The 15799-nt window shown below is 41.8% G+C and overlaps 1 protein-coding gene and 1 long non-coding RNA gene across 5 annotated transcripts in view; one reads left to right on the top strand and one right to left on the bottom strand.

Moving 5' to 3' along the window:
* Positions 1-311: 311 nt before the first annotated feature.
* BRD7 (bromodomain containing 7) overlaps positions 312-15799 on the bottom strand; it is a 34348-nt gene continuing 18860 nt past the window's right edge. The window contains exons 6-17 of one of the 4 annotated variants that reach the window (XM_059153386.1): positions 14155-14265; positions 9742-9926; positions 8641-8764; positions 7947-8022; positions 5776-5883; positions 5272-5407; positions 4773-4884; positions 3172-3228; positions 1983-2097; positions 1560-1727; positions 887-1030; positions 312-549 (exon numbers count right to left, since the gene is read on the bottom strand). In XM_059153386.1, coding sequence (XP_059009369.1) covers positions 494-549; positions 887-1030; positions 1560-1727; positions 1983-2097; positions 3172-3228; positions 4773-4884; positions 5272-5407; positions 5776-5883; positions 7947-8022; positions 8641-8764; positions 9742-9926; positions 14155-14265 — 1392 coding nt within the window. In that variant the 3' untranslated portion in view covers positions 312-493. The remainder of the gene's footprint in view (positions 550-886; positions 1031-1559; positions 1728-1982; positions 2098-3171; positions 3229-4772; positions 4885-5271; positions 5408-5775; positions 5884-7946; positions 8023-8640; positions 8765-9741; positions 9927-14154; positions 14266-15799) is intronic. The other 3 variants (XM_059153387.1, XM_059153388.1, XM_059153389.1) reach the window with 3 other exon arrangements.
* LOC131818736 (uncharacterized) lies at positions 2288-4452 on the top strand. Its single transcript, XR_009348924.1, has 2 exons — positions 2288-3277; positions 4018-4452. It is a non-coding gene; the product is annotated as an uncharacterized LOC131818736 (long non-coding RNA).

The following is a 15799-nucleotide window of genomic DNA, read 5'->3' as shown; positions in this document are numbered from 1 at the left end:
TTTTTTTTTTTTTTAAAGATTTTATTTATTTATTTGACAGATCGACAAGTAGGCAGAAAGAGAATGGGAAGCAGGCTCCCTACTGAGCAGAGAGCCCGATGAGGGGCTCGATCCCAGGAACCTGAGATCATGACCTGAGCCCAAGGCAGAGGCTTTAACCCACTGAGCCACCCAGGCGCCCCGGACTTGCTGCTTTTAACGAAGGGTCCTGAAAAGGCTGTTTTATTTCTTCAGTTCCTCTATCACTTCCCTCTCAGACCCAGCCCTGGGGAAAGGTCAAGGGGCAACTCAGCTGACAGCACCAACAGGGCTCATAGTCCCAGGCTCAGCTTTATTACCTAATACAAGTCCAATCTCTGGAACATTAAAATTAATTGTTCCAAAGTTTAATTAAAAACACAATTTACAAATATTTAATATCTTCTGAAAAGCACTTCCAAGTTAAGAATGAAAAAGAATATGTACATAATATATAATGAAATACCAGTGAGCTTCAAATCCCATCAGGTCCACACTCGGCAATACCAGTCTTTTTCAGTTCTTCAAAATCTGAAAGGAAAAGTTACGGCCTCATTCAGCACTTTTCCCCTTTTAATTAAAAGGTAAAGGTATCATCCAGAGGAGTTAAGTGCTGACAGCTCTTCTTTACCTCATTCAAGGTTAAAGACTAGATAGATGTACTACTAGGGGTATCACTGTAGATTTTTTTTTTTTTTTTTGAAAATGTGTCACATCTTTGTTTCCCTTACATCTTGTCTAAAGAATAAAAACACTTTACATAATGTCGACACGCAGAGGTAATTTTTCCAGTGTTCCTCGAGGGGAGAGGACTGTGTTCCTTTACTCACAACAGCCCTCCGTCCTCCCAGAAACACAGGGCACGTACCTTCTGTTAAATCTACAAAGTTGTTTTCCACGATGGGGGAGGGGATGGAAATCCCCATTGCTTTTCGAACTCCATACGTGCTGACAATGTCGCCTGGAGTGACTTGCTGTGCAAGTTCTTTCAGATTGTTGGTCACCTGTTCAGCTGGGGAAAAGAAAAGAGAAATAGTTCTAGGTGTTAAAACCTGGTTCCTTTATATAATGAACAAAAAACAAAAGAGCAATGCAAAGCCGACCCTGGAACTGCAAGGCTGGAGGTGAGCTGGTCCACAAATACACAGATCTTTTTTTTTTTTGGACAAGTACAGGACCGTAAACCTATTCTCTCCGTTATTATTTTAACTTTTCTTTACTGTACTGTAAGAAACAGTATGTAATACATTCGACATACTAAATATATGTTAATTGACTGTTTGTAGGTAAGGCTTCCCGTCAACAGAAGGCTGTTCAAGTTTGCGGGGAGTCAAAAATTACACATGGATTTTCGACCTGCGGGGCGGGGGAGGAGGGAGGTCAGCTGGCACCCCAATCCCTGTGTTGTTCAAGGGCCAACTATGTAAATGCAATAAAGAAACCAGCCACAGTTCGCTTCAGCGCTGCTGACAGTGGGGTCACTTCGCAGAAGGTTTTCCCTTTAAGGATCCCATTCTCCTCTTACCGGAGGCATAACATACCGAGATGCATTTCCCTGTACGATGGACCCAGGAGACAGATCATGTTGGGAGGGGGTCTGGTGCTCAGACGCTCGTTCTGGGCTTCCTGGAGCTCTCGGAGCAATCTGGTCGTCTCATCAAGTTTCCTCTGGAACATTTCAGCTTCTGTGTGGTGCGAAGAGTAACACACTAAAGAAAACACGGACCCACCTGTGTTTGACCTTGGGTGGTTAAGTGTGTCCTATGCTCTGGGGTTTTGCTACTTATTGGCTAGTTTTCTCTCCTCAAAGGAGTAATCCCCCTCTAAAGAAATCAACACTAGAGACATGCTTTACCCTTCATGGAAGCATGGCCAGTCAAGATCTTCCTGTAGTGAGTGGTGGTATCAATCTGGAGTAATGGGACACTAAATCGTGACTGCCTGGGTCGTGAAGGGACACTCACCCTCAGAGTCAAAAACTTCAACAGGAACACCAAAATTTGTTACTGCTTTCAGTGCTGTGAGCCGGTCCCGACTGCTGGAGTCTAAACGCCCCACTGGCTCTATTTCTGTAATCTGCTTTAAAAAAGGAAAAAAAAAAAGTTATTACCTGGGCTTGTTAAGCCCCAGTGGTGCTAGAATGAGACCTCTGTAAGATGGTTTGTGTGTCCAGGCCACGTTATTGCACCTATTTACTTTGGAGTTACAATTCTGATACCTACAAAACCATCTTCCCAGAACACTAGTAGAGTGCCATTCCCCAATCCACAAAGGTGTTACTTCCCGAAAATGAAATGACGTGTCTTACACAACACCCATTGTTTGTTCCATCCGGCAGCCTCTCTAAAGATGGAAGGAACAAGGGCCTTGGTCCTGTCTATGTCGCTGGAGCTCCTGGTGGACTGGGACGATGCCGCACGTTTCCGAGGCTCACAGGCAACGTTTTGGCCCCAGTGTATATGCTTGCTCTCCCGCAGTACAGCCTGAGCCTGAGGTGGTGGACTTGGCTTCTACTGCACTTGCCTCTACTGTGTTATCTTTAGTCCCTTCCCTTGCGTTGCGACGCTTGTCAGAATTTTACTCAGACAAGCCCCAGAGCCCTTCCCAAGTCTCCTCCTCTAAACGCTCTCCCCCTCCACATTCCTCAGAGCCTCCCGTCTTCTGAGGCAAAATCTCAGCTTCTCCATTGTCAGGGCCTCACCTGTGCAGGCCTCCGCACCACCCCTCCTCTGCCCAGGCACCCCATGCTCACATGCCAACTCTGCTCTCTGCACACGGGCCTTGTCCCCTTGTGTCTGCTTCTGTCACTACACGTGCAGTTTCGGCTCACTTCCCACTGCCTGCTGGGAGAATGTCTTCATCTTTCTAGGACCAGCGGGCCCAGTATGCTCTCTGGGAGGACCTCTGCAGCTATGCAGAGCAGCGGGTGTCTGCAATCTGCATTCCTATAGGGCATACATTTATGCAGTGTGGTGGGCGGGGCCGCCCCCCCACGGCCCCCCACCACAGGCCTGCTCCCCACAGGCGGAGAGAGTGCTGTTATTTATGAAGATACACAACAAATAATGTTCTTTTAAAATAAAGCTTTATCATTTGGGCCTTTTGGCTTACCCTCCCATTAAATATTTTTTATGAAGAATGAAAAACAATCACCTCCATTTCTTTTTCGGAGTCAAGGTTCCCAGTCTGGCTGTCGTCTTCAGGTGATGACTAGAAGTTTAAAGACAAACAACTTTTTATTCAAAGATCTATTAAAGAGGTAAATATCAAGGAAAATAAAATGTTAAGAGTTTCAAGATAAGGAATAAGAATATGGATTACTGGAATTTAAATAGACAAGTCAGATACAGTAAGTAGGCATTTTGAGAGTACTTGTGTCAAGAGTACCTATTACTGGTACTTCAAGATTGATCTTTCTGTGCCTGAACAAAAAGCTATAAACATATATGATGGTATCTGGTAAATAGCACAGAAGTACCTAATAAATGGGAGTCGATTTTCAACAACAGGTGAGTCTAGCACAAGCAGAAAATAGAGGCACTCTAGGAACTATTTTGCATTAAGAGAGCAACATTCTCGGATAAGAGAGGATTACTGTAAAATATTCAAATGCTATGGAGAATGTGAAAGCTGCCCATAATCCTCCTACCTGTCAGAAATCACACACACATAAACAACAGACAAATGTATCATGCGTGAAAATCAATAACGAATTGATCTTTTTGAAAGGCTATATTATGATTTTTTTCACCAATTCCCAATTTTTTAAAATTATAAATAATGTATCCTTATATATAACTTTTTAAAATTTTCTAAGACACAGTCTGCAAAGATATGCTGGATCAACGGACAGAGAAACTTTAGATCTGAAATCTACTGCCCTACCCAACCAAAGGAAAGCTATTCAATTGTAGCTGAAGACTACCAATTAATTCAGATTCATGGAAGGGTTAGAGGAAAAATATTTCTGAACAGCTGTGAAGTGGCATTTTTTTTTAGGTCACGTGAGGAAAGTCGTTCCTGCATGAAGGCTGTACAGCAATTCTCGCTGAACCCGAGGTGCTGACCCAGCACTGCCGAGTCACCCAGGGCCCAGCAGCCACGTGGGGGCAGAGGACAAGCCAACAGCAGCCAAAGCCCTCAGGAGCTGAGGACCCCTGGAGAGACACACAGGGTTCTTCTAACTGCGGTGACAAGGACATTGTGGAGCTTGACTCTCTTCTACTTATCAGGAGGGACATTTTCTGGTTCTAATCTTTGAGCTAAGGGTGTGATTATTCCAGATGATGAACTATGGCCAACTAAACTGGAGACAGTTTACAAGTGTTAACGGCAGGGAGCAAAGAGGAAACTTCTTACTTTTTTCCTTGTGACCCCACCGTTGTGTTGTTACCGAATAATAAAGGAAAGGACATTATTATTTTAGTCAACTCAGTTTCAAGCCAGAGAGCAAGACTTTCCTTTTTTGTTAGCATACGGAGCACCAGCTGAATTCTGAGTCGTTAACTCCATTCTGATTCCTACATTCCCAAGATCGGGAGATAATGATGGTCTCCTGGCCCTCAAAGACCCTGGTAGCCGACTTACTATTTCCGTTCATTGTCCTCCACCCGTGGTCCCCACCCAGGCTGGCCTGGCTTTTCAGGGGAATGCAGCTCAGCTGTCATCCTGGTGACTCCCATGGTTTCATAACACTGAGTAACTAATGCTCAGAGCCAACAATAAATTACCCATTTCTTGAGCAGCTTTCTTACCATCTCCAACTCTTGCAGGGTTCTAGAATGGCCTCCTTTCGTTAAAACATCCAGTAAACTGTCTGCCATCACATAAGGATAATCCTGGCATGTGGCCAAAAACTCATGGATGCTGAAACAGAGAGCTGGAATGTCACTTCCATATACATCGTCCACTGGCTGAATCCTTCTATCCCAGTCAACTGTTTCCATCAGACACGCCTCACTTTATGTGCCAGGTGTGAGAATTGCCATCTGGGTCCGTCACCCTCTTTACAGATTTACCAGTGACACCTTTATCGCCTCGAGCGAACTAAAGAGCATCAAGAACACAGTGAAATGAAATGCTCCTGCCCTTCGCTTCCTCCCTGAGGTGACCTTATTCCCCACAGGACTTACACGTGTCTCAGGAGTCCCCGGGTTACCCCTCCGGTTCAGACCACACCCCCTGGATATTCACAGGTCTGTCGGTGTTTCAGGAGAAGGTGGCATTGAGGACATCGGCCAATCGGTCACTCACCTGAAATCACTGGGAAGGTCAGAGTCTTCCCCATAGGCTGAATAGATTAGATCCGAATCATCCTTGCTAATATTTGCAAATGTGGAGTCATAATGTGGAGCATAAGAACTGTAGGGCCCGTAATTCAAGTATAACACTGTCAACAGAAATCAAATAGTACTGTACTATTCTTTTACTTGTGTGTCAATCTAATTTTTGTTTTACTAAAGGTTATTCCCTTCTAATTTTACTACTTCACTGACAAGTATAAAAAATCCAAGGTAAGTATTTCCCCCTCCCAGATCCTTGGGGAGTCATAAATCAAGTGACTTTTTCCCCACAAAGGGGAGACAGAAGAAAGCCAGAACAAAACTCATTTTAAATACTAATAGCTGATTTTAAAGCTTCTTCCAGAGTTAATAAAACAGCTGATTCATGTTGCAAATATACCACCAAGAGAACTAAAGAAATGAAAATTATGCTTTTTCCCTCCCCTAACTGCTTGGGTGATGACAGAAGGCTTACCTGGAGTGACTTTGTTCCTTTTGTCTTCCTTGAACCCCTGCAAAGTATTCACTCCAGACTGAAGCCTGCCAGTTGTCATTCCCAGTCTCACGGGGCAGTAGCCTGGTTCTGAAACGGAAGAACAGTGTAGGAGGTGCACACGGTCAGGAGCCGAGTGGGGCTCCGCAGGCTGTGTGCACGCACACTGCTTCGTGCTGTCTCTGTGACTCTGTCCAGGAGCCTAGGTGGCCCTTTCTACACCCAGCATTTACCTACAGAAATCTCAGCAAGGAAGGAGCGCAGCCAGCACCTGCAGCTGATCCTTTTCATCATACTCTACTGTTTTCTTGTAATTCTTTATAATCACATTGCATTTCACTTAAAAAAATAATTAAGGATTTAAAAGTTGAAACTTAACTTTGATGGAAGTAAACCAGTAGAAAAGGTTAGTAAAAGACTAAGGAAAAATACCTGATTAAAGACAAGAACTCATGATATATTCAGGAAAAACTAGTACCTACGAGGCAGGCTACTTCCCCCCACCACCGTCCAGAATAGAGGCTGTGGCCACAGGTGACCACGGTGACAGAATGAAAGCGCCTGGGAGCGATGTGGTGCACCTAAATTGGGTCTGCTTTCCCTCGCAGCAAGCAGTCTGCAGTCTGCGAGGAAGATGAACCTGAGAAGTGAATGGGGCCAAGTTTCCACCCAACAGCAGGACATGGACCCTTTGGGGGCTGCTGCCATGTGCGGAGCTCAGCCTGGGCCTCACAGACCCTGCCTCCAGGAGTGGGAAAGGCAAGATAGCAGAGCAAGGGCAGACAGACCGTGGGACACAAAGAAGGGGCAGATCTTAAGGTGTCACCTAAATCGTTAGCTGCATCTCCTTACCACCAATCTTTACCACGGCTATACCAGAAAGAGCAGTGTTCTCAGTCTGGCAGCATTTCCTTTGATGCAAGACCATAGAAACTTCTACTACGCAAAGTTCGCATAAAAAGCAAAAAGTGAGTTTTTTTTTCTTTTCTCTTACCCTGGACAACACCAGTTCCTCTTCTAAGCCAAGGAACTCTGCCAGTGTTTAAGAGCAGACTGCGATGCTCGAAGACATCAGTGGGCTCCCTGGTGCACTCCGCAAATGCATCCGGAGATGCGTCAAGGTCTCTTACCCCCATCCCCTCACCCTCGTGTTTATGGGACCAATCTAAACATCACCTTGCTAAAGAATAAGGAAGCCTTCTCTGGCCCCGACACCAGGGCTGCTTCTGCTGCGTGCTGTCACAGCTGCCTTCCTCACGGCGGATGGGATGCGGCTCCTCACACGATGATTCACTTTCGTTCCTCGACTCCCCACCCCAGACGAAAGGGGATGGGCCTCCTCTCTCCTGTTCTGCTCCCTACTTTACACCCTGCTCCACCTCCAGCTCCCAGGCCGTGCCCGCAGCACAACGGTAAGTACTGGAGACTGTTCACTGAAGTGTCATCACTCGTTTCTGTATGGCCAGTGAACTCTCTCATGATGGCAGCATGAAATGGGTGTTTATAAAGTAACATTCTCAGGTTTGCTTATCCTGACATATGCTCCTCCTCCTCAGATGAATGACAAAAAGTTCTTCTTATGTCACGTCTCAAACTATTCCCTATACTATCGCCATTAAAATACCACCTGAGAAAATAAAAATATGACTGGGGTTCTAAAGCCATGCTTCCCGACCTTTACCAACTTGTGACCAGCCACAGCGACACACGGCATTAGTAGACCTGTTCTCCTGCGACTAGTATGGTACTGCAGGGCATGCATGTGTGCTCTATTCACTGAAATTTAAAAAGCCAGTCAGATTTATGATGTTATGATAAGAGTTTTGAGATACCTCCTGAAATAAGTGAGTGTACAATACCATGGTCACTTAGAGCCAGAGCTAGAAATTATGTCATTTTTTGGCTTTATTGGTGGGTCTGCTATTCCAGGGACTTTGTATTCTAGAGAACCCTGGATCTATATAGCACCTGCTTTAAGTTGAGGTAAATTTGGGCTAGCTATCAGCACAAAATGCACGGTGTCTGGCCAAGTTCTCTGGGGAAGCTGACACAGGTGGACTGCTCAGTATTGGGCCTGTTGTTTTAAAATATCACCCGGGCTACTGCTTGTTGCCAAACAGCAAGTTCATGCACATTCTGATCTGTGAACTTACCTCCTACAATGGGATCCACAGGATGGAGAAGCCCTAGTGTCGTCGTTCCGTCTGGTTTTCTCCTTTCAAACTCACACTGCAATGACCCGAGTATTCACATGTCATAAACCATTCTATGTATACCTCATACGCATGCAAGTACATGTGCATATATATATATCTCATACTAGAAAGCCTTAAATTTAATCAAACTAGTATTAAGAGTTGTTACTGTTATACTTAGATACTGACTTTCCCACTTGGCGCCATACACACAAGGGCTAATGCACTGCAGAAATGAAGGTTAGGGAGAACTCAGGATGGTCAAGAGCTGTGGGGGGGAGGCCTTTAGGCCCCTCCGTTCTGCCTACTCTATTAAAGAAGGAGGATACTGGAGACCATGGGAGGGGAGTGACTGCTGAAAGTCACATATTAATCCACTTCATTTTAAACCAATGTGCTAAACAATGATTTCAAGAGGCCAGAGTATAAATGTTCATTTTCCAAGTTTAGAACATGTTAACCGCACTAAAATCCAGTTAACAGAGGAAAAGATTAATCATGTACTTCACAAATAAATTATTAAAACGGACTTCTCTGTGTGTTGTACTGAACTGCTCTACAGCAGGTATGGGTTGAAAGCGCACAAGCAATCTGACTGCAAGCCCCGAGGACCACACAGTAGGTGGTGAGAAGAAAGACAAAGCCCAGTCACCTGGCTGTTAACAAGCCGCCTGGTCAGCTTTCCTCCAGATTCCTTAACGATGCGGTCTATCTGCTCCTGCTCTCTTTCTGTAGTATTGCTCTTACATTTATCTTCAAGTGTATCTTTGTCTTTCCTGTAAACACACATTAATACTAAGTAAAAAAAAAATAATAATAAGATGAAAACATTAAGATGAGTTCCAAACGGGAGCACAACTCAATCGGAGCCATTGGCACTACAGTGGCCCATTAAAGCTCTGTTGCTCTGGCGGCCCGGGAGCGCCTGTAACTCGCGTGCAGCAAGGCGGACCTGACACTCAGTTCTCTCCTGTGTTGAGTCTGGTGCTAGGTCTTAGGCGTTTTTCTCAATGCAGTCACACAAATGGATTCTACCTCAAAAGGGACACATCATTTTCTTCTTAAAGTCCAGTTTCTAAGTTTAAAATGAAATACATTTTAAATTACACAAATCTTAGAAACAGAGTAAGAGTACGTCACAAATTTACTTTCTTTGCCTTACGCCAACAGAAATCCCAGCCTGCTCACTAGAACCCTCTTCTGGAGTGGAGAGTGAGATGCGGGGCCTCAGGGCTGCGGGTCAGTCAGTGGTGGGAGCAGGTGGACACAAGTGCGTCGGCCACGGCCGGAACTGCCTGGGGGGACCAGTGCTGAGTTACCGCTCCTACCAGGTGCCGTCTGGTGGAGGCCACGCACACACCTCACCAATGGCCCATCCGTTCAGGAAGCAGCTTCGACTATGCGTAGGCTGAATTTACGGTCTCAACCCCTTTATGGAATGAGGTAACAAATGCAGATGTTTTTCTTCAACAGAGAGTTCTATTTCAATAAATTCACAAAGTCCCTAAAGATAATTTACTGGTTTTAAAACTACCTTCATAAGAATACACATTCAGCACTGTTTTCTAAACTATGTTTAAACAATTCCATATAGGTGCTTTGTATGAGAAGATGGGAGTTATCACCAAAATGGACTTTCATGCCAAAAACCAACCATGACTTGGTATTCCCAAGGCAGGCACTGAAACAGTATTTTCCCCTCTTAATGGTCTGAAAAAGATAGCTTAACTTAAATATTCCAAAGATTCTTTACTTTTTGTTTTCCTTATTGGGACTCTTGAAGGCTTGTGCTTCAGTATCTCCAGAGTCTTCCCTTTCTCTGGGCCAGCAGCCGCTGTCCTCCCCACTCTGCGAGGTGTCTGTTCTATCTTTCTGCTTTCGACTTTTCTGCAAGTCTGCCATGAATTCTATGCTCTGCTTCAGGCTCTGAATTCTCTCCTAAAAATATTCAAGAATATTCTCATTGCATATTTGTCATTTATTTTTAAAGTGATGCAGTTCTTTCTCACAATGTGAGTTTGCACTTACTCTGTCATTAACTAGGAAAGAAAAGCAATTAAACGTTATTATACCAAGAGAGGATGTTTGGGAACCAGGACAATACAGTCTATTTCTTCAATCCAGATAATTTAATTTCCAACGTTAAGAGTATGCTTTTTAACTTGACTACATCATCAAAACATTTGTAGAAGAGAAAGCATGAATAAGTACTAAGTATTCTTTGCAGTACTAACTTCAAAAAGGAGAATTTAGTTTAACATTATGTTTAAGTTTTATATATAACAGAATGGGTTCTTTTTTGGAATTTAACAGTTACCAGGTATTTCAAAAAGCTAGAGGATATGAACATGTGAGTACCCTTATACTCCAGTATCCTAGGATCACCCGAGGCCACTGGCATTTCTCTCTGTGTGAAAACATGCTTCCAGGAGAATAAAAGGTTGCTAGCATAGTTTCTTTCCCAGAAAGCATAATGTTCTTACCAAAGCAGTCTTGTTTCTATTTAGTGAAACATGTACTTAATTTTCCACTGCACTGGTATGCTGTGAAATTTTCTTTGTGGCTGAGGGCTTGAGGTTTCTGGAGGCACATTTGTTTCTAGCAACTATTCTGCCTTTTAACTCTGAGCACTGTCCCTGGATAAAATACGGGCTGCATGGCAACGCCAGGGAAGACTTTTGCAGAATAATAGAAACTAAGAACTGGAAAGGACAGAGGTCATTCAAATAAGAACAACATAGCCCAGAAATGCTAAATACCTCACCTAGGGTCATAGAACCAGTAATGAAGGTCAGGCCTCTGGGGTCTCATGAGCTCTCTGTGAGAGCTTCCAGAATGAGGACCTGCTGTTTTTATTGAACTTTTATTTTAAGGTAATCTTAAAACTATCCAAGTAATATATTTCATTGTAGACAAAGATTTGGGTAGAGGAGAAAATATAAACCTTGTTAATTTATCACTAAGCCTCTATTCCTCTAAGCATTATACATACTAACAAATTATGTATATTTGGTAACATGCATTTTTTTCATTAATGAATTATAATAATTTTCCTCCCACATCAGTAAATACTCTTTAAAGACTTTTTAACAAGTGTATCGTATTTAATCCTGTGTACCATGGTCTAATTAACATTCCACTATTGGACATTTAAATTATTTCCAAGTTCCCACTATTACAAATAGTTCTCATAAACATCACTGTAAATAAATCTCTCCAAGAATATCTCTTTAGGATGAATTCCCAAAAGTGATACTGGATGTTAACTATATTAAAAAAAAATCCTAGAAGTGAAAACAGTAGGTCATCAGGTTTTGATATTTACTGCCAGAGAAGTTTTATCAATGCATATATCAATGTTTATTTTAAAGTCTCTCTGAATCCTTATCAAACTGAATAGTATTTAAAAGAATGTGCCAATTTGATTTTTAAAAACATGTCTTATTTTAAATAATATTTAAAATTTTAGTGAGTATGATTATCTCTGGAACTTTTTGTGTTTTCCCTTGTGCATGTCACTCAGGTAATTCCTCACCCAGCTCTATCTCGAGGACCTAAATCAGAGACTGGTACACTGCTAGTACCCAATAAATGGTGTTAAATGAATGGGCTTAGGTCACGAAGTTCTCAGTTATCTTTTTATTTCCACTTTAGAATTTTATAAAGTAGAACCTACCTTAAGAACAGTTTGGAATTTAAAAAAAATATAACACACACAAAATTAAGAGAATTAGAGAAATCTTCTAAATTTCAATATAAATCACTGGAAAAAGCGGAGTTTGATTTTACTTTGAAAGTCTTTTTTTTTTTTTTAAATAATGAAGATTGTCTTTGAATCAGCATACTATTTATTTTCCTCAATTTTACAACATCAAATGACTGAAAGGACTGACTCTGCCACAGCTAACACTCGCGTGCTTATACATGCATCCTGCAAGGCCGCCTGGCTCCACGAGGTAAGGATTACTGAGGCCAAGCAAGGTCACTCAGCATCTCCAGTGCACAGCCAGGACTTGAACTTTGATTCTAAAGCTACTGTGCTACAAAGAGTAGTCTGCATTATTCTTTGTAGTATAATGCAGCATTCTAGTATTTATCTTGGCGAGCAAAAAAGTTATTCGACTATGTCCACTCTTCATAAAAATGTCTACTAATAGTCGCTACTTGTGTGTATATGAAAAAAATGATAAATGACTGCTCTATAATCTTTACACTGAACATTCAAAACCAGTGATCTTTTAAAAAGACACCATTCATGGGAAGGGTGTGCTGGCCTCCCTTGGGAGTACCGCTATTAGAAGAGTTAACTCAGAAGATCTAAATTTAAACATTTAAAAATCACTGTTGTAAGGATCCCTCCCATTTAGGGTGGAGAGAACAGTCAACAGGAAGCTATAACACAGGATGGGTAGGGCTCCTCAACAGGAAGAGATCTGAAAAAAAAGGGAAGACAACAGAGAGAGAAAAGGGAAAGTGGAGAAGAAAGTTTATTTTCTGTGCTTCCAGCCATCCCACCCCCAATAAAATTCAAGAGATACTGGAATCTTTTGCATGTTATATTAACTATATTATGTGAAGAAAAGAATATAATGGTAAATCAAAGTTGATAAATTTACTTGGGATACTGCAACTTCAACTTCTCACAAAAATTTAATGTGCACATTTTGGAGTGACTAAAGACTACATCTGCAGGATGCACTTTCATTTCAAATGTAATAACAAGCATTTGCAGATTTTTAAACCTGGAATATGGCTTGGGGCTGGATTAAGTCTTCCTGCAAGGAGTGGGATAAACATTTTATAGTCCCCTTTGTAGATTTTTGCCAAAGACGGGTAACTGGTTTACATTACAGTTTCTTAAGTCTGTAGGAAAGGGCAGGACCTGATGCCGCCTGAATATTAGGAGTACGAGAATCATCACCAATGGAAATGTTTTTCCTTCCCAGTTAAATGAATCTGAGAATCATTGAGAGCCAAGCCCATACTCAGACATCTGCACACCAAGACAATTCTTCAAATGTAAAACTGTGATACAGATGGTCACTGTAACAAGTGGGAAACTGTGTGCATCTACACATGACTCATTCCTACTCTCCTCTAACTCATCTGAGTCTGGGCCCAAGCTCTTCCTTCTGATTTCTTCCTCATGCTTCCTGACTTATACCCCCACTCGTCTCTTCTTCGCAAAATCCCTTTCCTCTCTTGCTCTCCTTTCTTGTAGTCTCCTGCCTACCCTAGCTCTGAGAGCTGGCACCCTAATGCTCGCAATTATCTTGGGAGACTGCACTTTAAACCTTCTTCTACACATGTGAGAACACCAAGGCCCAGTGTGGTTCATGTCTTGCCCGAGGTCCACAACTAAGAGCAAGAGCTAAAACTAGAACTCCAACTTCCTTCTGCGGTAAGGCTCCAGGATCATCTCAGTTCATTTCCCATCCTACTCAGAGCCATGAGTAAAACCTCAAAAGACACGACTTATTTTGTGAGCTCTCCTTTTCTCCCAGCAGATGCACAGCGAGGCCCTCAATCCCCCTCCCAACCATGCCTTTCATCAGTGGTTGTTCTGAGATGGCACCTATTCTTTTCTGCCACTAACCTCTCTTTTGAATAAACTATCGTGTTTATGCTGTCTCATGAAGCTTGATGATGAAGTGTCTCTCCCACCTCTGCCGCCTTGCTATGGTACCAGCTCTGGTCCTTCCAGGGAGAGTGCTCTTGTGGGGAGGTGCAACAAGCAGGTTACTGCTCATTGGAATTCTCTTTGTAGTGGGAGGAGTTCCTACGCTTCAACATCAAATTCCATCCTTTAAAGGGAAGTAGAGAGTTTTCCCCTCTAAAAGTCCTCATAATTCATCTAATCAATCTTATCCTGGAATTCCAGGTGATGTTTCTTTCAGCAAATATAAATCTATCTGATTACTAACCAATTCAACAGCCTCTCAATAAATATTAGTAGTGAATGCCAATATTTATTTGTATCAATTCCAAATGAGAATTTCCTGCTTCAATTTTCTCTGTATGAAAACTTTCTTCATTGAATATTTCCTCCTTTAATATAATCTGCCTATAAAACTAATATTGTACTGGATCTCTATTGCTCTAACCAAAAAACAAAGGCATACAGATTTTATAACAGTTACTATTTATGACAAAGAACTTCCTTTACCTGGCTAAGAATTTTCATCCCTGAGTGCAACAGCTTCTTTGCAGCTTTATAATAAATGGTCTCAGGTTTGTTGTAAATCATAGCATTAGTACACATTAGTTTGAAGTTATCCTGCAGAGAGAATATTAAGGAGAAAAATGCATTTAAAACAAAACAAAGCACCTTCTTGTCCCTGTTTGAAATCATACAGGTCCTTGAAAAATTAAGGCAGATACAACCAACAAAAAACCCCGTCCTTTCTTTTCACTGTTTATTAAATTACATTAAAGCAATTTAGTAAGTTTTAAAACTAACAAATACTAAGTTAATTTAAATTCCTTTCCAAATTCTTGACTTTTTAAATGAACTACATAAATGTTTAGATCCTACAATGAAATTTAATGGATTTCTTCACTATAACCTTAACACACACACAAAGAATTGGAAGAAAATACTTCTATTTAATAGAATAATTAAAAAAAAAATTTTTTTTTTTGAGAGAGAGAAAACGTGATCCAGAGTAGGTGGTGGGGGAGGGGGATGGGGGAATGGACAAAGGGAGAAGGAGAGAGAATCCTAAGCAGGCTCCTTACCCAGCACAGAGTCTGACGTGGGGCTTGATCTCATGACCCTGAGACCATGACCTGAGCCCAAATCAAGAGTTGGACCAGTGGTAACAGACTGAGCCACCCACCCGCCCCTAGAATAATCTTAACTGAGTTCATGTAATTAAAAAATATTACTCCTGGTTTTAAAACAAACATCTTAAATTTCCATTTATGAATTAGGTAATTTCAAATTTTGATGAAAACTGTGACAGGGCTAAATTATCACAATATTTTTAAGGAAATTCGAATTAACTGAGCAAAAATGTTAAAATATTTACACTAATTTTAAGTGTTAGCTATCATAAGCTAAACATAATTTACTGAATGCTGCAAAATCATGCCAATGTGAAATAAACCATACAATCTCAAAGAGTTGGAACATGTAATTGGAGTAGCCAAATTATCAAAACTGTACTTTTGGGTTAAATTTCAAAGTACCTACATGTGCTGGAGAGCTCAATGCCACTGCATAGTTTCATGGTTAAGTAATTTTTTACACTGTATAAATGTGGCAGTGATTATGCCAAGGTCAGAGTTAAAATGGTAAAAACCCAACAACAAAAAATTCCCCCTAAACAAACTCTTCCTCCATATCCAAAACAAATATTCAAACCCCACTATTTAATAACTAGTGATGACAGCTTGGGACACTTAAATAGAACAAAACAGGTAGACTTAGTATTATCTGAAAGCATATGAGAAGACAGACTCAAGGATCACAAGAAGTCTGGTATTAAAGTAGATGGAAGTACCTGTGGATCCTTGTCCCTGGCCAAATCTGTAGTTAATAAGAATTTGCTAGGTCCTGCATCTTCCAGAATGTGATGAAAGCCATTCATCCACTCCTCAAGCATAATATATATACACACCAAATTGAACACAAAATTTTCCATGTAATTTTAGCAGGTTCCCCCTTAAAGGCCCATCTGTGGCTTCCATCCAGACGACCCCAGGTTAAGGACCCCGGCTATTGGTTTTCTGAAAGGCTTCCATTCCATTCAGAATTACTAAATATATATTTTGGGAAATGGGAGGCAATTGAGGAAGGACATCAGATA

Source organism: Mustela lutreola, chromosome 16 (assembly GCF_030435805.1).
Source record: "Mustela lutreola isolate mMusLut2 chromosome 16, mMusLut2.pri, whole genome shotgun sequence".
Lineage (NCBI taxonomy): Eukaryota > Metazoa > Chordata > Mammalia > Carnivora > Mustelidae > Mustela > Mustela lutreola.
This window is presented reverse-complemented; position numbering and strand designations above follow the sequence as displayed.